This window comes from Heliangelus exortis, chromosome 20, assembly GCF_036169615.1.
Source record: "Heliangelus exortis chromosome 20, bHelExo1.hap1, whole genome shotgun sequence".
Classification (NCBI taxonomy): Eukaryota; Metazoa; Chordata; class Aves; order Apodiformes; family Trochilidae; genus Heliangelus; species Heliangelus exortis.
This window is the reverse complement of record NC_092441.1, coordinates 9,790,736-9,812,853: the sequence shown is the minus strand read 5'-3', so window position 1 is coordinate 9,812,853 and position 22,118 is coordinate 9,790,736. Positions and strand designations below refer to the sequence as shown.

The window sequence follows — 22,118 nt, the reverse complement described above, 5'->3', positions numbered from 1 at the left end:
AGAACCTCTCTTGACCTACTAACCACACCCTTTCTAATGCACCCCAGGATGCCATTGGCCTTCTTGGCCACAAGGGCACATTGCTGGCTCATGGGCATCTTCTTGTCTACCAGGACCCCCAGGTCTCTTTCACCTACACTGCTCTCCAGCAGCTCAGCCCCCAACCTATACTGGGACATTGTGTTGTGCCCTACACATCACCTGCCCCTACAGCTTTGTGTGTGGACACCAGGGTGGGGGGTCTGAGGGGGCAGGGTTTGCTCACTGTGCCATCATAGCATCACCCAGCCATGCTGGAGCAAGAATTCAGCCACAGTCTGCTTAAAATTTGGCCTGGGTTTGATAAAGCCAGGCTGCTTCAAGCTGAAAAGAAAAACGTGCAGGACAGGAGTTGTCCAAAGGCTCTGTGATCCCTGTGTGCAAACCTCGAAGGTGTCACTCAGGCCTGAGCCTCCTGGCTGGCTGTCACAAACAGAAAGTGTGGTTTACCAACTTTTCCTCTTAACGTGCCAACTCCTGTCCTGCAGAGCCAGGAGGTGAGGGTGGTGGGTGAGTCAGGACAGCCTGGCTTGCCTTGCTGCCTCCTAGCTGGGAAAAAAACTGCTGGAGCAAGAGGAGCACACAGGGCTTTGGTTCTCATGCCCCAGGAGCAGCCACACCAAAACAGCACTTGGGCTCTTTGGATTCTCCTCCTACCTTAAGGACAGGTTTGGTGTCATGGACACCAGTTTCTTGCTGCTGGGACAGTTCTCTGCATCTCAAATCCCCAGGGAGCAGGGGAGGTGGTGGGGAGAGGTCTGTGGGATGCTCCCACCCGCTCCACCTCTGTTTTCATTCCCCTAGCACAAGCACAAGGGTTCTGCCTGTCTGACCCACACGCCACTGGTTGGATCCTGCCTCCCAAACCACAGCCAGCACTGCTGCAGAGCTTGTCAAACCTGCTGGGGTGTTCATCACTGCAGAGCATCAAGTCTGGACTCCGAGGAAAAAAGAGGAAGGGATGACTGAATTCCTTCACTCCAGGCTCCATTAATAAGAGCAGGATATTTCACCCAGAAGGGAGATGAGCTGCACAGTGTGTGGTGGCCAGGACACGTGCACAGATACCCCTCCAGCCAGTCCAAAGGGATCCACCCTTCTTGTGCTATGAGCTGTAAACATTTTTAATGGCATATAAAGAATAATAAGTAATCTTACCCTTGAATTGCTCTCCCCCACTGCCTCCCAGAACAGCTGATGCTGTCAGGACAGGTAGGGCAGTATCTAGCTGATTCTGCCTTTAAATCATTGCTTTAGTTAACTGCTTGGAAGCCTTAATATGAAGGAATGCAACATTTTGCTACCGTTTTAATTTCTGACACAGGTCTCACAGTCCTTGAGCACCTGCAGAAGCAGTGTTTTCTTCACTGCCATCAGTTCAAGGGCTGGCTGCCTACACCCATCTCAAAACAAACAGTACCTTGAGAGATGTTTTTTGGGACATTTGGTACCAGGTACTCAGACAAAACAGCTATTTCATGCAAATTTGGAGCCTGTTGGAAAAATGAGGCCAATGACCAGGAATTTGAGCATGCCTAGCTGGAAACATCCAGGCATTTTTAGAAAGGACTGCTCTCTCATTCTGGAAAACCAAGCCCCTGAAGAGAGTTTTCAGTTGTACACTGCCCATGAAAAGAAGCCCTGACACCCTTGTACTCCTTGGAGAACACTGATTTAGAAGCTTGACTCAAAAGAGCTTCCCAGTTAAACGCCTGAGTTGGAGCCAACAGCTTTTTCCTTAATCAGGACCAGACAAATTAAAATGAACACAGAAGACTGAATATGCACAACAAGTTATTCATTAAGGGCAGGGACAGGAGGGGGGTAGGGAAGAGAGACCACGTGAGAGCAAGAAAGAGATCAAGAACAAGCAAGCATGCAAGACTATGCTGGGAGGCTGCCAGGAAAGGTGACAAGAGCAACATGTAAGTGTTACAACAACAGCCAAGATGATTTTCAGAAGTGATGAATCTAAAGGAACAGGAAATTCTTACACAACACACCACCCTCCCCCTGAAAAAAACCCAATAGACCTACTTATGCACTGCTAGAGAGGAGATCTGGAGATGGGGCAAGTGCCTGCAAGAGGGTATAAAAATAGTACAAATAGAATAATAGTATAAATGCTTTAAAACAACAACAGTGGTAAGAGAAAGGGACTGTCCAATGGAGCAGCAGCTGAGCAGCTCCCCTGGCAGCTGTTACTGGAAGTCTGGGTAATTCCAGATGAGGATGGCACCATCTGAGCTGACACTCACAATGTACTTGTTCCCAGGGCTGATCTTGACACGGGTGATTTTGCCACTGTGTCCCACTCCCACGTGAGTCACTGCAGCCTCCTGGTAGTCCCACAGCTTCACCAGGTGGTCATCACCCCCTGCGTGGGGCACCAAGGGAGAACAAAACAGGATGACAGAGTTCTGCTGCTTTTCTGCCCAGCTTACAGGCAAGGGAATACTTTGGTATTCGTTTCACTTAGGAACATTATGGCAAAAATTTATTTTCAACTGAAATCAGGGAGTCAGTGTCCTGCAGGGTGCTCAGAACCAGCAATCAGTGAGCTGTGGTCAGCAACTGGTACCAGTAACACTGAGCCTTCAAAAGGCTCTTAACCAACATTTGTTTAAGAGGTTAATCTAAAGAACTGGCACTGACAGCAAACCCCTGGGGTTTTTTTCACTGTATTTGTTAACTCAGGACCATGGATTTTCTATGCCAGTGCTAAGTTCCCAGGAGAGATGTGACCATGGTGGGGAAGGAGTGGGCCTGAGGCTGGATGAAGCCTTGGGTCATTCCCACCTGCAAACCAACAGGGACTGCCAGAGTCCTGGAGAAGGGCACTGGAACACAGCAGGCAAGTGCCTGGTGAACCTCACTGAACTGAGGAGAGGGGCAAGGTGAAACCCTTCCCTTGGAGACACCTGAGCCTCACCTCCACCTTTCAAGTGCATCTTGCAAGACTGAACCACAGGATCTTCCAAGTCTGCACCAAAGCCTTTTTCTACCTATTTTTCTTCAGTGATTAACTTTCTTTTCCCTTTTAGCCGACTCCTCCTCTTAATTTTTTCTCTTTGCTGAGCTCCTTGGTTCACTGCCTTCTTCTCCCTGCCCTACAACCTTCTCTTTTCCAGTTCCATCCCCCCCTCACCTGTGACAAAGCGTGTCCCATCTGAGGTGATGTCCATCCCATTAATGGAACCTGATGAAGACCCTTCCACATCTCGGACTGCAGAGCCATCCACCACTTCCCAGAATCCCACCTGGAGAGCAGAGAAGAGCTCAGTTGGGCATGAGGAGCACTCAGGTTCCAGCACTGTCCTGAAAACACAGCCTTTGGCAGAGGTACAGGAGTCCCATCACAGGACAAATGCCAGAGTTTGTGTTTTGGAAGCAGTGGGAAGAGAATCCCTAAAGTTTTGCTCACCTTTCTGTCAGTCCCACCAGTGATTATCTGGTACTCCTCAGGATAGTAACACACACATTTGAATGATGTTTTGACTTGAAACACCTGTTTTCTTACATAACGCCTGCAAAACACCCCAAAACAGGACAGAGCAATAGGGTCAAAAAAATGAACCTTGATTGCCTGAACTCTCTCTGCCTGTGCTAAACATCAGATCTCTCCACTTGGATTATTTTCAGGTATTGGTCTGAGTTGAAGGTTTCACAAAGCCTATTAAGGTCATCAGTTTTGCTCCCCATCACAGCTGCCTTGTAAGACTTCTGATCTGCTCCCATATAAAATCTAATATTTAAATCCAGACTGCTTTCTAGGTGCTATTCACTATGCAAATGTTTCCTCAGCTGTACCACAATGCAGAGAGTTTGCAGATCTGCAACACCTTGACACGAGCAATCCAGTGCTAGAAAACAGAGCTAGGGGGCAAGTTGGGAACTCACCTGCTCCATCCCCTTGGCCAAGCAGAGCTCAATAAAAGAACCTGAGACAAATGTTTGTCACAACTTCTCTGAGAAGTCTTTAACACTGGATGCTCTGCATTTCCTGACTTGGCTGCTCGTTCTATTTATTTCCTGATGCTCTTTTTCCCCTCCTCCTCATCATGTGGTGACACAAACAGGGCCCAGTGACCCAAGAGAGACCTGACTAGGATTTTCAGTGCTTGGCAATTCTTATCTGTCTCCTTACACAATATCCCAGATGGCACACGTCCCATCAAGGCTGGCTGTGACACACTCCTGGTCGTTCTTCTTAATCTTAATACAAGACACAGCAGCAGTGTGCTCCTTCAGGATTTCCACCAGTCTGCGCATCTTGTCAGCAACGTCCCAGATCCTCACCTGGAAAGCAGCAACAAACACCTCCTTTTGTACCCCCTGGGCCTGGCCAAGCCCAGGAGGATGCCTGCAGCTTCCCTGAGCTCTGTGTTTCTCCTGTGACACGTACAGAGGCTGAGTGACACACACAGAGGCTGAATCTCAGCACCCTGACTCTGCTCCTGCAGCTGACTTGTAAAGCTGAGCTGAGCTCCTGGCACTCTGATCCATTTGGTTTAGGAATTCAGGACCATGAACCCCAAACCTTGGTTCTGCCAAGTGCCCACCACCCTGTGCTTTAGTTTACACATCTCTTGATCAGGAAAAAGCACCTGGTCCAGGATAGATTTTCACCGGTGCTTTCAAGATCAAAAAGTGAGGTTTCTGCAATGGAATACAAAAAAGCTACTTGCTCTCTGTGCTACACATAATGCCAGTGAGTAAATACAAACCTGCCCTTGCAATCTTTGATGTGAAATATGTGCCTGAATGCACCTCTTTTCCCAGTGGTGGGAACAGCAAAAATCTTTCTACTTTGCAAAAATCTTTTCTACTTTCAAGGCTTGATCCTTGACACCCTGCATCTGCTGTCCCACTAGTGCCAAACTCCATGATATTTTTCCCTTTTACTTTCTGCTAAGGTCAAATCCTAGGGAACTTTTGAAATCTAGACAGAGACATCACAAGCAAGGAGAGCTGACCTCCCAAGTTTTCAAGTCTGATGCTGAGTTCCCTATGGGACCTGGATGTCCAGTGCCCACTTACAGAATGATCAGAGCAACCCCAGCCTTTAAGCACCCCTGAAAAGTCACAGCTTTCAGATGACTGATGTGGCATGTGAGCATTTCAGAACACCTTTTTGGGTGCTCTGAATAAGCCCTGCAAGTCCTCCCCTGCAGTGCCCATTTCTACTTAACCAACCTTTAGCTTTAATCCTGCTTCAGCTGCTTTTTCCTGCTCAGCTGAACAACCCAGAACCTGTGCCATTCTGTGAGTGTTGATACAGAATCTGTGTCCTCCCCATCTCCTGCATCCTCCAGCATTAATTATCCAAGGTACTTAACTGTTCTTTTATTAGGGAAGGGTTGAAGTGGCTCATCATCCCTGATGTCTTTATGCAGTGAGACAAGGCAGTGCTGCCATCACCTCTCACCAGGAGAGCTGAGGTGCAGAATGGCTCAGGAAGATGGTTCCATGATTAAGACATTAGCCTGAGGTTTGGAAGACCTAAATTCAACTCCTCACTTTTTTCAAGACTTCCCCTGCAATCCCCAGCACGACACCCTCAGCACTTGAGATCAGGGGATACAAAAAAAAAGCACAGAATAGTTAAAAATCAGTCAGGAATTCACATGTGGATGTGAATGACATGTGAGTCAGGAATTCTCAACATCTGGTTCAGAATGCTGCCAGGTTGCAGAGAAGCAGCCCACAGCAAGGCAAGAAACTGAATGTGAGCCTTCCAAGCCTGATTCTTTTAAATATAAATAAACCCCTCTGTGTTTAAATTGTTTAAACAGTGGGACTGAGTGTCACTTTTACAGATTGAAAGGGGCCACATCTATAGGAAAGGCACAGAGTAGCCAAATACATGGTGGTTGCTTTGTTTTGCCAGAAATAGCATGTTGATGTGCACAGGTATGATGCCTACAACATATTTTCTGATTTTTATTGTTATTTGTATTGAAATGTTTCCATAATTGCATTAGAAACTGAGTTATTACAGTGTTTTATTAACACCATCACCTAAACCAGACAGTACCATCCCAGATTATTAGGTAATTACCTCACAGACACTCTTAATGATGCCAAATGAACTTTGTGTTATTAAATGAATTCACACACATCAATTTGGACAGGATTAGGCCTTCCAAAGCAATGCTGAAAGAAAGAAGAATCTCTGCTAGAGCTGTTACCTCAGAGGCTTGCAAACTATGACTAATGCAGATAAATCAAATATAGGGGAGAGACAAATGAAGAAGAAGGACTAAGATCATTTCTTGCATCAGAAGGGTTCCCAAGTCAGAAGAAATCAGGGCATTGTTTTACATTCTGCCCTCTGAGAGCAAAAGCTTTGCATATATCAAGAGCTAATATTTTCAAACTCAGTCCTTTGCTCCAGTGAAAGCAGAGCACAGCTTGCTGTCTGAGCACTTCCAGACAACCCACAGGCCCCCTGTGAGGAGAGCAGAAAGCTGCTCCAGGTTTTTAAGCCCCCATTACCTGTCCTTCCCCTCCTCCACTCACGATGTGTCTGCAGTCACTGGTGGCAGCAATGGCTGTGACCCCCATGCTGTGGGCATCCTGGATCTCATACAGCAGCTTCCCAGCCCTGGGGGTGAAGGCACGGATCTTCCCATCACTCCAGCCTGGGGAATCCAAACACACAGATTATCCACACTTTCCTCAGGTTATTGTCTCTCTTTCCTTTCCAAATGGACCTGGTTTTTCAGAAGTTCCTTTATAAAGCTCATCCTGCTGGATCACCAGTGTCCAGGTGAAACTGCTGCACTGCAGATGAGCCTGCAGGGCTACAGTCCCAAATAAAGTATTAACATTTTAAATACTTTCTGATTCTGGCCATGGACAAATTGCTTTGGTACCAGTGTGGGAACTACATCACTGTTCTAGGACACAGTTCTGGGACTGCAGCTGTTCTGTGCAAGCACTTTGCACATGGGCAGCAGCTCAATGCTCCAAACCCACCCCAGGTTCAGCTGTGCCATACAACAAGGATTTTAGAATTGGGTCTTTTGAATGAGGCTGAATGAGGCTGAACAGCACCCTGAAGTGCTGGGTGGGATTCACATCTAAAGCAAAACCTCCAAAAACCTCACCTCCCACCTACACCATCACCACAGCACGGGGACAGTGAGCAGAGTTCACTGACCCTGCTGCAAGCAGAGAGCCCTTTGGGCCAAGCACTGAACTGAACTGGACCCCGTGCCCAATCATAGAATCATAGAATCCGGGGACCCTGGAGTGTGTGTGTGCAGCTCCTGGAGTTGTGTGGGATGTGGCAGGAGGGGTAAGGTTGTGCTGGGGGAAGGAGTGAGTGCTGCTGAGCTGCTGCTTGGGAAGCAGATGAGCTTCTGGCTTGGCTGTGGGAGCCCAACCTCCCCAAAACAGCAACACCCAAGAGGTCACAGCCACCCCCAGCCTCTGGGGGTACCGGTATCATAGAATCCTAGAATCATAGAATCCTAGGGGTTGGAAGGGACCTCGAAAGATCATCTAGTCCAACCCCCCTGCCAGAGCAGGGCCCCCTAGAGTACATCCCCTAGGAACGTGTCCAGGTGGGTTTTGAATGTCTCCAGTGAAGGAGACTCCACAACCCCCCTGGGCAGCCTGTTCCAGGGCTCTGTCACCCTTACAGTAAAAAAAATTTTTCTGATATTCAACTTGAACCTCCTATGCTCCAATTTACACCCATTACCCCTTGTCCTATCACTGGTCACCACTGAGAAAAGCCTAACTCCATCTCCCTGACACTCACCCCTTACATATTTGAAAACATTGATGAGGTCACCCCTCAGTCTCCTTTTCTCCAAACTAAAGAGACCCAGCTCCCTCAGCCTTTCCTCATAAGGGAGATGTTCCACTCCCTTAATCATCTCAGTAGCTCTGCACTGGACTCTTTCAAGCACTTCCCTGTCCTTCTTGAACTGAGGGGCCCAGAACTGGACACAATACTCCAGGTGTGGCCTCACCAATGCAGAATAGAGGGGGAGGAGAACCTCTCTTGACCTACTAACCACCCCCTTTCTAATGCACCCCAGGATGCCATTGGCCTTCTTGGCCACAAGGGCACATTGCTGGCTCATGGGCATCTTCTTGTCTACCAGGACCCTCAGGTCTCTTTCACCTCCACTGCTCTCCAGCAGCTCAGCCCCCAACCTATACTGGGACATCGTGTTGTTCTTCCCCAAATGCAAAACTCTACGCTTCCCCTTGTTGAATTTCATCATGTTTCTCCCTGCCCAACTCTCCAGCCTGTCTAAGTCTCTCTGAATGGCAGCACAGCCTTCTGGTGTGTCAGCCACTCCTCCCAGCTTAGTGTCATCAGCAAACTTGCTGAGGGTACATTCTATACCCTCATCCAAGTCGTTGATGAAGATATTGAACAACACCGGTCCCAGTACCGACCCAACGGTGTCCCCTCTTCATTCTGACATCCTGATGCTGATTAAATTGGGTGAGACTGGTCCCAGCCACGGGTGTGGGGAGGCTGTTACCTGAGATGATGCTGTCACCATCCCTTGTCACCTCCAGGGCATGGCAGGTCAGGTTGCTCTGGACGATGCGCACCAGCTCCTTGCTCTCCGGGGTGTGCCACACCCTGATGTCATTTTTGGAGCAGGTAACAAACAAGTCAGAGGCTCCACTGGAAATGCAGAGGAGAGGTAATGAGGAGGGGTATACAGAAAACTGCACTTCTTTTGTCAGCTGCTACATCAAAGCTCAGCTATTTCTAACATGCCACTGTAATCCTCCCAACAGGGATCACCAAGGTTAAGACAAAAGCCTTTTTCATAGGATCCCCTTTTCTCACATAAAATTCTCCTGGCCTACTTTCTACTCAGAGATTCATTTTCAGGAATGTACAAAGTGAAACTAAAAGACTTTTTTTTTTTTTTTTTCTACTTTTCTACTTTTTTTTTCTACTTTTTGGAAGCTGTGGCATTTATTTCCCATATTCAACCTCTAAACAACTTCACGTGCTGCACAGACACAAAAGTGGGTGTAGAGGTGCTGACTGCCCAGACCCAACATCAGGGACTAAGAGCAGCCTCATATTGTAAAGATGTCATTTCTTATCTCACTTACTGGATGATTCCTATTCAGATTTGCTGAAGGCAATAGAAACGATGGCAAAAGCCTGTTTGCAATATACTTGCTATACATGTTTGAATTAAAAAAAAAAGACCTGAAGCATTTCAAAAGCTATGGGCCTGAATGCTTTGAAAGAGGCTCTGAACCATACATCCTGGGGATATGAGAGGCAGTGAAATCTAGAAAGGTTCCACAAGCTTTTGTTCAGCATCACCATCAACGCCTGGGAAGATGAAGTTGGACAGAGAAAACTGGCACAAGGAAAATGCAGCCCCTTGCAAGCCCAGCTTGTGCACGTGCTTTATAAAGCAGGATAACATCAGAAACTGAAGTATTCTGAAATAAGGCAGAGCAGGGAAACGAGGCCTGCATTCCCAGCCATTGATTTGCTTTGTTCAGGAGCAGTTAACAAAATAAAGGTTGTAAACATTCATGCAAAGATGTAGCCCTGTAGTCCTTACAATCATCACTAAGCCCAGCTCATCCAAACAGCCCTGATGCAGATGTGTCAGGCAGGTGCATTAGCATCAGATTATCCTAAAGCTCCAAATGACTTTCTCATTAAATTAGAGGAATGTGGATTTTTCAGGCTGGTGTCAAGAAGGGAGGAAGGCTTCTTGCACTGTGCACTTCACTGTGCCATGATAAGATTTGATCCTTTGTGCAGTGTCAAGAAGTGATGCAGTAACAAATCAAAAATAAAACCTTCCATTGGGATCAAACTCCCATTGTCTGTTTGGAGGGGAAACAACTGATCCATTGTGGGTTTTTACAAAAATGAGGAGTCACGATCCTACTACACAGGGAAGAGGGAAGGTTTGCTGTCTGCTCACAGACAAAAGCAGGCAGAAGACACATCAGCATCTCTCATCACAAGCCTAGAATTTAATATAACATGCCACATTGTCAAATGTGAAATCCTAAATGAGCCTGAGAGACCCAAAAAGCCTCTTTGAGCAGCTCTGTTAGTCAGGTTTCAGCTGATGTGACTGGTGGGTAGAAAAGCAGACACCTCTACGAGCTCCAGCTGCCACAGGGAATACAAAAGCAGGCTTCCAGGGTTCCCACTGCTGGCAGATTAAGAGACCTGAGTCTCCTAGCATCAGTCCCAGGAGAAAATGGGGAGGCTCCATCACTGCCATTAACCAAACACAAACAATTCTAGTGTTTTCCTTTAGAATTCTTCCTGCAGAGTGAGGATTTCTCCAGTCCTCACCCTAAGGCTTTCTGCCTCCAGGCAGCTGCTCACTGCCCCCCCTGCACTTCACTGGGAGGTTACAGCAGAAATCATCCTGTAAGGATGTTCCTAGGTGCTGGTTAAAAGGTTTTTACACAAGCATCCTGACCTTACTTGCAGCTTACTCCAAGTTCTTTGCCTGCCAAGAGCATCCCAGCCAGTTATACTCACAAGGGGAAAACGATGTCGTGGATGGCTTCGCTGTGAGCCACAGCAACCAGCTCCTCCTTAAACTCAGGGTACTGAATGCAATAAATCTGGCACTCATTTGTCCCTACAAAGATTTGGTGACCCTGATCTCTACATGTCAGGGAAGTGACAGCACCATGAACTTCAATTTTCCTGTTAAGAGAAAGCAGACATTTGGCCTGACATTGACCTCGAAGTACTTATATTCCAGCTTCCCTTTTCCCCTGACTTTCCAGAGCCTTGATTTTCCCTGTTTTCCCCAAAAGGCTCTGTATGAGGCTGTGACCCCAGCGTGGTCAGGACTAACATTTCATCCCCAGTCACAGGTTCATAGTTCAGATACTCCTGCCTGTCCCACCTGCCAGGGCTTGCAAAGGCAGTGCTCTGGAGACTTTGTTTTCTGGACCAGAGCCTCATGTAACAGCATCTTTCTTGATAATCTTACTCAAGAGCACTTAAATATCCCATATTCAAGACTATTTCCAGACAGTTTAGATCTTCTGCAAATAGCTTCAGTTGAACAAAGCTAAGCTTGCAGAGCTGGATGCTGAAGCTGACCACTCACACAACATACAGTGAAGAGCTGTGAGCCCAGTTCTCAGATCACACACAGGGAAATGACACCTGCAGCTTTTTATTTTGTATCTGGGAAGAAGCCTTGCATGTACTCCTATAAAATTACCAGAGCCCTCCTTTACAACCCCATTTACAAACCCTTTTCTAGATGGAGAACACTCCTTTTTCTCAGCTGGTGTCAACAAGCATAATTTTACTGACTTCAACAGACCTGTTTCACTTGGCTTCCACTTAGGATTTGAATCCCAAAGCCTAAAAGGAAACAATGTCCATTTAAATGAAGGATGAGTGGGGCAATTCAGCTTTTTATTTTGCATCTGGGAAGAAGCCTTGCATGTACTCCAGCACCTATAAAATTAGCAGAGCCCTACTTTACAACCCCATTTACAAACCCCTTTCTAGATAGAGAACACTCCTCTTTCTCAGCTGGTGTCAACAAGCATAATTTTACTGACTTCAACAGACCTGTTTCACTTGGCTTCCATTTAGGATTTGAATCCCAAAGCCTAAAAGGAAACAATGTCCATTTAAATGAAGGATGAGTGGGGCAGTTCACTTCTCTGCAAACACGTGGTGAATTTCAGCCTGCTTCAGCTGCATTACACTGGAACCACACTGCAGGACTGAAAGCCTGAGGCTGATTCGGATTATGTCTCTGTGTACAAACGACGGGTTCTTCTAGAGTGACCCCTGGAGGGGAAGTGTCACCTCTGCACTTCTGATCCTCCCCACCTACAAACTCACTTCACGGCTCTGCAGTTTGCGCCTGTACAGAGAGCTACAGTCCCTCCTCCGGAGCCGACTACAAACTCTCCTGTCTTCAGCAAGAGCAAAGCTGTGACTCCCTAGGAGAAAACAGGATTAAAACAACACAATTGGCTGGAAGCAGAGGCTCGGTTGCTGCAGCCATGCTGAACAGCACACCAGAGGCTCTGCCAGGCTCCAAACGACAGCACTTGTGCCCCTCAAACGTGGCTTTCTGGGTGTGCTGACTGGGCTGAGTAATGAGTGGCTGTCCAGAGGGAGGAGGCAGAAAAGCCTCAATAATTAGAGGTGGGTATGAACTGCTGCAGCAAGGAGCCAGTAAACAGCCCCACCACTAATCCTTCAGAGCAGCCAGGACCATGTGTTAACCTTCATCCCAGCAACACACACAATCCAACCCCCCCTGTGCCTTCCACTGGTTCTTCATTTATCAGGCATGAAAACAACAAGAGGGGCAGGCTCAGCCTAAGTGTCCCATCCTACAGCTGCTTTTAGGACAGAACCTCTGTGTCCCAGGCTCCTCTTCCTGTCTGCAAGATGGAAACCCAACTCACACCTATGAGTAATAAAACATATTTGTCACAGAAAAGCTTTGAAAATTAGTCAGCCCCTCACCCATATGGGGTTCTGCTTTTTACTAAGATGAGTAGATTGGTAGGAGGTCAGCCCTTAGGAAAAGGAGAAATGGTTTTCCCTGGATTAAGTACCAGGCTACAGTAAGAAAACCAAACAAAACCAAAGAAAAAAACCCCAATGCCACAAAATTTCTCCACTCTGTATGTTAACAAGCAGTACTGCCAAATGTTGTGACAGCACCAACAGCTGCACGTTACCATCTTTTTTTCCTGAAGCCCAAGCTCAGAGAGCCATTGGTGGTGTTTTTTCTGGGAACAAGAAAACACCTCTAGCATCTAGTATTGTGAAAGCCTGAAGAAGTGAATGCAAAAAGAATAATAAGCAAGAAGCAAATGAGAGTAATGCTGAATTTATTCTTTAGGAAGAAATGACTGTCATGCGCTTGCCTTGTGGTTTTTGAACAAATACAGGTGTCAGCACCTTAGGATAAAGTTTGACATTTTAGAAGTACCACCCAGTTTGGCTTTTCAAGCATTACTCTGGTCTAGCCCCAGGAAATTTTCATGTTAAACACTTACAAAGTATTTAAAATAATGAAAGCCATAAAGTGTTGACTGAATATGTAAGGAAGGTGAGAGAGGAAGTGAAGAAAAAAGAGAAAACAAAATGGACGTTTGAGCTACTGAGGCCTGGAGAAGATACTGCAAATGCCACAGACAAGGTAGGATGAATGTAGAAAAATAACTTTGGCTCAATTATCCAAACAAATAGAAGCAAATGATTGTTTTTAAAGTCTTGTTGATACTTTCTGAAGAAAAAAAAAAATACATCACCATATATATAAGTGGGATTATTCAGTGCTGGCACTCCAAGCAGCTTTGCATCCACCCATGCAGCAGCTGAAGCACTATTTAACTTCAGGATCAAATAAATGTGGAGTGAAGGTAAAAAGATGGAAAAAAACCATCCTGATCTGTAATTTAATTGCACTGTATCTCTTCATTAGTCTGTCCCCAGCAGTAGCATATCCAGTCTCCTGTAATATCAGGACTGATCACAGTGAGTAACACAACCTCCAGAGAGGCCGTGCTGCTGTGCTATCACAACACTGCCAGGCAGGAGGCCAAGTTTCATGCAAATATTCTCAGCAAAAGCAGGAGAACAAAGGGATTCTTTTTAATTAGAAATATGATCCACAAGCAGAACTGTTTCTGAACAGTGTTTTTAAAATTTTCCTATGAGGTGTGTTGGCAGCATTTTGCAAGTCCCCTGTTATCAGAGGCCCATCAACTGCCTTTTTATCTGCTGTTCTGCAGTTTTTTTCCTGTAAAGGGCTTCCACCTCAAATGCCCTTTGGGTTTAGCATTATGGCAAGTGGTGGCATCAGAAATCACACCTATGACTACACAGTTCATCTGATTACAGCTCCCTGCCACTTGCTAATAAATTAGGGGGTTTGCAGCATTGCCAAGACTGCTTTGATTCTTTCTGAGGTTTTATTCTCTTCTGCTCCTCAATTTGAGAGGGAAGTGGGTGTTATTAAGACAGCAAAAAGAAACCTGAAGTGGCTAAGACTGATTGCCAATGTCTCAAAATCACCCAAGTTTTACTTCAACCTTAACTTGACAATTGTGCTTCTTTCTTTCCAGCCTGTTCTTTGAAGCACCATGAGTAAACAGAGAGCTTTTTAAGCTGCACTTGTTATTCAGAGTCAAGCAGTTCACATTAACAACAAGATGAACACTATTTTATAGGCTGCCAGACCTCTTGTAGATGAAATGTAGAGTCTAGTGTGGGAGGCTAAAAATATCACCATTCATTATTTACTTCTTACAAAAAGAAAACATTGCTTTGAAGTATGACTGTAAATAAAAATACCAGCAAAAATCCAGCCTGCCCATTCCCTTCCCTGCAGGGATACCTGCTCTTTGTCCCATTCTGCTCTTCTTGCAAAGCTCTTGAGCACCCCATGACCTCTTCCAATGCACCTCCCTGAAGTATTTTTGTTCTTTTTCACAATGCAAATCACTCCAACTATTTCTGAAAATGTTTGCAAGCATACATCCCACTCTGCATCTGAACGGGTGCCCCATCACCCCTCTGGCAGGGATAAGAATGAATGTTGATGTTTATTCCAGCATTTATGGACATTACAGAAATTCACTTCCACTTAATTCCACGTAGAGGGAAAACGAGTTGCTTCATGGTACCAGTGGAGTATTCTGCCACTCCTCTTCAGAACACAAACAAAGAAATCTTCAGATCCTGTCTAGATAACAAACACATTCCCTAACATGTAACAAAGTTCCCTAAAAGTTGACCAAGCTTATTTTCAATAAACATCTTCTCCTACCCCAAGCAGTATCTAAACTCTTCCTTTAAAGATCAGCAAGTTGTGGGGAGGCTGTGGTTGGATGCCAGGGCCAGAGTTTCATGGTATGGCACTGGCTGACTCCTGGGTGAACAAGGTTTCCTAAGGTGCAGGCTCATGTTTGTCCACAATATCCAACTTTTCAGATAGAACTGAAATGGAATTATGAAAATGGTTCTACAGGGAGGGGCTCTGGGACAATTCAACCACTGGAAGCTGTACAGCCAACCTCCTAGCAAAGGAGTAGGGAAATGCCTGGTTGGAAGAGGCAGAAAGTGGCACAAAAGCCATGTTTTGGGGTGGTCATTGCTCACTCTGTGTGGCAGGGAGAGGAGAGGTTTTGTTACAGGTACTAACACATGGCACATTTTCAAGAAAGGTACAAAAGATGTCTTGTGAAATCCAAACAGCTCTGTGGGGGTGGAGAGATGAAAATCAACACTTCTCCTGGGGTTAGCAATCTGATGCACCAAACTGTGTAGAAACAAGGATGTAAATACTTTTGTTTTGATAAAATGCTGTGGGTTTGACTCAAAAAAAAAAAACAAAAAAACCCACATCTGCAAAACACCTCTCCTGGCATTGATGGTTGTGCTACAACTGGAAATTTCTGCCATAAAACATGAAGTCCTCTGTGTGCTCAGCAAGGACTTGTTGACAGTCTGGTGACAAGGTATTATTTGTATGCAGAGCTGTGCAATGGGTGGGTGGAAAGGGAATCACAACACACAGCTAGGAAAGGAGAACTGGAGAGTATGAAAGTAGATCTGACAGTAGCTGGAGATAAAAATGGACCAGCACCCCCTCACTGACTGCAACAACACAGGGTGTGCCCTGGTGAATTCCACATTTCAGGCGTTTGGAAACTGCTTGGGTAGAAGTGAGGGAAAAGAGCAAAGAGGAAGCAGAGTGAGAGGAGAAGGGGTGATAGGGTTGAGAATGTGTCTGACTGAAAGGCCTGTCTGTGAAATCTGTTTTAAGCATCAGGGAAAAGGAGGAGACTGGAGGGACAACCTGTTATTCCCACCCAAGGGAATATCTCCTTTTCTCCCTTCTCCTCACCTGACCACTGGTAGATGTTAAGTAGCTGCCATTAGATAACAATAGATTAATAAACCAAGTTTCAGTCAGATTTATGCCTACCAGCTCAAATCCCACCCACCAGGCTGGGAGGCAGCTGTGATGAGATCTGGATCTCCTCCCTAGCATCTTGTCACTCTCTTGCATAGTCAAAGGTCCTGGTTTTCTTCAGCTTTCCACTGAGAGAAGCAACACCAGCTGCAGCTCACCATGCTCCAAAGGTCTCTGCCACTAGCTGCAGTTCCTGCATCTCTGCCTTATGGTAAAACACCTCACAGAGCAGCCTGGGCTCTGGCCTGGCTTGGAGCATCTGCTTTTCTGGGAGAGATCCCAGTCCCTCTTTCACTCCCTGGACTGCACAGCATCCTGCTAATGACCCTGCTTGATGGCTTTGTTAGTGCTGGTCTCAGGTTCTGTTCCTGAGGCATCTGGCACCTCTCCTACATCCCTGCAGGCAAAGGTGTTCAGGACCTTGTTGGGGCCTCAGCCAGGTTCTCTCTACAAAGCACACACACTGCTGGATGTAGGAGGACTCAAAGCATGCAAGCACTGAGGAGAGGAGGTGATATTCAGTCACTGTGTGTAAGTGCCAGCAGAGATCAGGCAGGAATGGTCCTGTGTGCATGTAACACCCTGCAGGATGACTGCTGGGAGACTTCACAGAACAGGGAAACCCACCAGAGACCCAACACACCTTCAGCAAACCTCCTGTCTCCATCAGGAAACCCAAATACCTACAGCCTTGTCACTGACTGTGTACACAGAATTCAACTACACACACTGCTACAATGCAAGTGGGAAAAAGGAGTAATTACTTCTGCAATCTTCTGGAACAGATCAGCACTGAAACACATTTCAAAGAATTCAGTGGCTGCAAGGTACCCCAGAGATAGGGGCCTGCATTTGTAACACAAGAAACACCACGTTGAATGGGCACATCTCTGGGCTGTGTGTGCATGTTGGTACAAAGCTCAGGAAGCTGAGAGAAACAAGTCCAGAGGAGACTTTTCTTTGGGGGTTGGCCACTCAATTCATCTTACAGTTCTTGTTAGTCTTCTGTTTGCTCTCAACCAAGAGCTGCTTCTTTGGAATGACTTTATCTTAATGCTTATTTTTAACTTCTCATGACTTTTAGCAGATTTAGTACAATAGACAGTGGGGTGACCCGTGAGGTTCAGGAAAGACCTAAATTCTGAGCCAAATGAAACTCAACAAAGCCAAGCTAACACCTCAGACTTCAGGATCAAGGCTGAGACACAAAGAACTATTAGCAAATAAAAAAGGTTATTCTGTGAATCAACTTTATCATGGTGCTCCTGGAGGTTGCCCTACTTTCAGTTACTAACAAAGAGGATGATAAAGATAAAAAATCCAAGTCACAGAGCTGCTACTCACCAAGCTGAACTTATTCTTCTGAGGCTCACAGTCAATCATCAGCTTGTTGTTTGTATTTACTTTCAAGATGTCACCACTTGATGTGCCAAAATAAAAATGCCTATCATCATCTGCCACCTACAGGAAAGCACAACAAAAAGATGATGGTCTGGACAGTGAGAGACTGGTCCCACACCTAGCACTGGGCTGCAAAGCTCTGTTTCAGTGTACTGCCAAGATTTAATCTGATGGGATCCAGCCAGTGTTTTTGTCCTGTCCCTCCCCAAGATCCATAACACTGCTGAAAGTGAGACATTTTCTAACCAAACCCAGATAGTATTTTGAAGAAAAAGTGGGATTTCCCTGTGTGCTACAGCCTGTGATTAAAATATATGCTGCTTCTCTTCAGACACCTTCAAAACACTCTTCCCTGGAAAAAAGAAAGTGTGGGAGAGCATCTGCCAGGAGCCAGCACTGAGTAACTTCACTGCCACTACCCAGTTGTCATTGGCATTTCCAGCTTGTGGTTCTTCTCCAGTCTGCAGAGGTTTCTTACTTCAGCCAGGTCATTTTGGCTGAAACTCACCTTAATACACATGGCCACTCTCTTCAGGTTCACTATCTTGCACTCAGTTGGCCAGATCTTCCTGTTTGTCACATCCAGTTCCCACGTTCGACAAGTTCCACTGGAAGAAAAAACAGTGGGATCAAATCCATGGAGGCAGGAACAGAACAGAACAGCTTCTTTCACTACTAGATGAACTGAAAAGCCTTTGTAAGGCTACCTGGTTCTGAAATTTTAATAAGGAGGAAAAGAACAGTATCAGAGGCCAGAAGTAAATCTCTGTCTTTTCTGCTGTGTCCTCTGGTAAATTTTGCCAGGTACATCTAAAATTTTAGAGGTTTAGCAAAAAACCACGAGGATGAAGGATGAGTAGGTCACAGCTTTGACCCTCCACATCTCAAAGAGACATGCACTGTGAAAATCTTACTTTCTTGAATAGGAAATAAATACTATGGGACACTTTCTATTATTTTCTGGGACAATTTACTGACAACATGGGAGCCAATCTAAAATCTTTACCCACAGCAGCCCTTCCATTTCATGAAGTGTTAAAACTGCAAAGGCCAACACTCCTAAGTGCAACTGCAGCCAAGAGCACCCAAAGCCTCCCATGATTTTAAGGGAGGCACAGGTCCTCAGCAAGTTTAAATGTCAGGCTAGATACACAGGGGCTGCCTCAAATCCCTGTGAAATGTGACTTTTTGTTCCAACTTTTGTTACAATCCAGTGATCAATTGTGCATCACATCTGTTGAGGAGAAGAGATGATCCAATGACCTGGAAGATATCATTGTTTCTGCATTAATTAACCATTGTTCAGAGCCACTCATTGGCTGCTTTTCTTGTATAAACACTGGCAACTAAATATTTAAACGCTGCACGGGGAATGCTGAGTATAAAATCTGGCTACCAGGAACAGAAGTGACTCATGCAGGTCCCTGTGTGCTACTTTGAAAACATTGTTATGTGTAGAACAAGCAGAAGTGCCTTAAAGGGACAAGCTGATGGGTATTTGCGGGCCAAAAAGAAGAAACCGCGGGCGTCCGGCTGCAGAGGTTTCCTTGTATTTAAGAAATAAATTTAAGAAAGGACTCTTTATAAAAGGAAACAGGGGCACGGGTTCTTTCCCTCCTTTCTCTCATTGAAATAAAACCTTACTTCCCAGAAGTGATGAAGCTGTGGTCACTGGAGCTGGGGCACACCACCACGGTGGCGTTGCCCGCGCTGCGTGCCGAGGCGGGGCTCCCGCAGACGGCTGCTCGCTTGGCCACGTCCCAGACGATGACGCTGCAGGAGAGGGAAGGGCTTCACATGCACCTGCTGTCTGACACCCCCACAACACAGGTTATTGGCATCCAAGACAAAACCTCTTTTCCTGCAGTCTGCTCCCACCGGGAAACACCAGGGAAGTAACTACCCAGAGGTTTCACCCTGGAAGAGCCGTTGGTGTCGCTGCAGCTTACGCCCCCTGCTCTGGAAGCAAGGGTGTGTGCAGCAGGGTGAGTCCACCTGCTGAGCAAGGCTCAAATCCTACCTTAGGCCACTTGTCAAAGTTGATTTAAAGTAACTTTTTACTCCACTCTTGTTTTACTGGATGTCAAAGCAAGCCAGCAGCAGAATTGAAGCTTCTTCAGAAGAGTGCACGAAGCCAGAAAACGGTGCCGGCTCCGGAGTGTTCCCAGTCAGCTGCTCCCTTCACCTTTCCCTGTGCTCTGCCCACAGTGCCCACCCGGCTGCCCCATGGACAGAGCTGGAGGAGACAGCACCAGAGGAGAGAGCCAGACTGCCAGAAGCAGGAGGAGTGAGTGCTCCCCAAGGGCCCCACAACTTGTCACAGCTCTTGAGCCACACAGCCAGACCATTACCTGCCGTCATCCTGGCCTCCCAGAGACACCAGGAAAATGTTGTTGGGGGAAAAGGCAAGTCCTTCCACCTTGCCCTTATGGCGGGACAGCCGGGCAAGCAACTCCCTTTTCTGGAAATCCCAGAGGATGATGTCTGCCTGAGGTACAAAGCAGAAGGGGGTCAAAGCCAGAGCACCAGGAATGACAGGCAGGTTTGTTTTTTTTATTAGATATAAAAACCTGCTCTGGCAGGGGAGTTGTTGGAAGCAGCCAGCTTCAGGTCTGCTTCCACACAGGGCTCCACTGGCATGAACATGTTTCACAGGATGTGCTGCAAGAAGCACCACTCCAGCATAATGGTTGAGGACCTCTGCTTGACTTCTGAATCAGAATTTATCCTGAAACCCTGAGTATTTGACTTAGGTTTTAAAACACTGGAAACGTTACCACTCGATTCCTTCCGAGTGCCTCAGTGTCTTTTCAAACAGGCAAAAAATAAACTCTAAGGAGCTGCAGAGGTCTAAAAAATGTGGGTAGGTACCTGTCACAAGCTTTTGAAAGTCCTAAGCAGCTCAGGAACTCAAGTCTCACTTTAAATATAACACTATTTATTAATTAATATCTAATAAGATTTAGGCTGCCACATGCTTACAACACTTGAGATAAAAAGGACCGGAATGAAGAAATCCCTCAATCTACTTAACTCCATCCTAGTGAGACTGCTTAATGCTTTACAGAAACATAGAGGCACATTCAGCAATGGACTAGCCACAAATTCCATTCTCTGCAGCACCCTCCCACTTGCAGGCATTTGTTTGCCAACAAAAGAGAATAAATCAACAAAAGGTGTGCCCACCACCAGCAATCCAACTCCAATCCAAATTTCTCTGGTCAGTATAAGACAGTTAAAATTAGAGCATTATCCACCTGGAATCCCATGTAAGTGATCTGTCCAGATGCCAGAAGCTCTCCATTCCTGGACAGGGCAACACAGCTGACCATGTTTGTGTGGCCATATAAGAAAGACTGCTTCTTGGTCTTCAGGTGTTGAAGAACCACAGCACACCCCAAGGGATACAGGATGTGCTCCTCATCAGGGTGGCAGATGAGGCCACAAGGAACGTGCCCTGCAAGAGAGGGAAAAATCTGCTGGCTGGCTGGCACACTGGGGAGTTAGGAACAAAGTAAACAATCCTGCAATTCAAACTCTTCCTGTTCTTAACTGTGCATTTGTCCTGTGGGGTACAGGGATGATGGACCAGAGGAGTGCCCCACGGTGCCCCATACCCCCTCAGCTTCCCCCTCAGTGCTCCATAACCCCCCCAGTGCCCCACATCCCCTCACTGCCCCATAACCTCCTAGTGTCCCACATCCCCTTGCTGCCCAACATCCCCTCACTGCCCCACATCCCCTTGCTGCCCCATAACCCCCTCACTGCCCCATAACCCCCTAGTGTCCCACATCCCCTCACTGCCCCACATCCCCTCACTGCCCCACAACCCCCTCACTGCCCCACAATCCCATCACTGCCCCATAACCCCTTCGCTGCCCCACATCCCCTCACTGCCCCACATCCCCTCACTGCCCCACATCCCCTCAGTCGCCCCCCCCGCTGCCCTGTGCCCCCTCAGCCGCCCCCAATCCTCCCCCCCTCCCCGTCCCAGCTGCCCCACACCCGCTCCCCTCGCTTCCCCCTCGCCTCCCCCGCCAGCTCAGGGCTGTCCCCCCGCAGTACCGTTGAAGCCGATGGCTGTCCGCAGCTCCAGCTCTCCCTCCCCCGCCGCCATCGCCTCGCTGGGGGAACGCGGAGCCATCGGCAACGGCGCCTGCGCAGCGGCACCCGCTGGCGCCCCGGCCGGTAGGGGGCGCTGTCCCGAGGCGGGAATTGGTGGCGCTCGCGGTTCCCTGGCTGTCACCTCCCGGCCGGGGCTGAGGGGGAACGGGACGAGGAAGAGGGGGGGTCCCGGCCCGGGCAGTGAGGAGCAAATCCCCGGGGATGGGCATGGGGGCTCGGAGACCCAGGGGCCCTCGGGAGCCGCTCCTTCTGGAGGAGAAGAGCGGCAGGGGGCAGAGGGGTGGCACAAGCCTTTGGGTTTCCCCGTGTGTCGGGACAGCCGAGCAGGAAAGCCACAGACTTCCCAAGGAGGCAGTGGGGTGAAGGAACCCCAGGACTGTGTACAAGAGAGTATTTTGTGGAACTTGAGCTGGGTTTATTTTGAAATTAAACTCTTCCCGTGCTGGTATACCGCGTTGTTAAAAAAACAAAACAATAAAAAAATCTACAATTCCATCAAACTTTCCCTGTCCTTAGCTGTGCATTTCTCCCTCTGGGCACGGAGAGCACAAGGAGGTGGCGAGTGGACCGGATGGCTCCTGGGTGTCCCCTCAGCACCAT

General features: G+C 47.2%; 1 protein-coding gene across 2 annotated transcripts; it reads right to left on the bottom strand.

Annotated features, from left to right (window-relative positions):
• Nucleotides 1–1,820: 1,820 nt before the first annotated feature.
• CFAP52 (cilia and flagella associated protein 52) lies at nt 1,821–21,672 on the bottom strand. Of its 2 annotated transcripts, XM_071763936.1 has the most exons (14): nt 21,459–21,671; nt 20,651–20,850; nt 19,745–19,881; nt 19,038–19,166; nt 17,902–18,001; nt 17,337–17,453; nt 11,894–11,994; nt 10,556–10,726; nt 8,550–8,698; nt 6,538–6,683; nt 4,187–4,338; nt 3,464–3,566; nt 3,188–3,299; nt 1,821–2,416 (listed from the first exon to the last, which is right to left on the bottom strand). In XM_071763936.1, exons 1-14 carry the CDS (start codon nt 21,535–21,537, stop codon nt 2,241–2,243), a joined length of 1,872 nt encoding a protein of 623 aa, XP_071620037.1. In that variant the 5' UTR covers nt 21,538–21,671; the 3' UTR covers nt 1,821–2,240. The 2 variants fall into 2 exon arrangements, with proteins under 2 accessions (XP_071620037.1, XP_071620038.1); XM_071763937.1 differs by lacking the exon at nt 19,038–19,166 and having other exon boundaries at nt 21,459–21,672.
• Nucleotides 21,673–22,118: the final 446 nt, after the last annotated feature.

Bases quoted from the DNA above. Each gene is read 5' to 3' on its own strand.
- CFAP52 (XM_071763936.1), bottom strand. From the start codon at position 21,537: ATGGCTCCGCGTTCCCCCAGCGAGGCGATGGCGGCGGGGGAGGGAGAG. The intron at 8,699-10,555 runs GTGAGTATAACT...CTGCATTTCCAG, and splicing joins CACGACATCGTTTTCCCCTT to TGGAGCCTCTGACTTGTTTG. The intron at 3,567-4,186 runs GTAAGGAGACAG...GGTGTTTTGCAG, and splicing joins TGTGCCATCTGGGATATTGT to GCGTTATGTAAGAAAACAGG.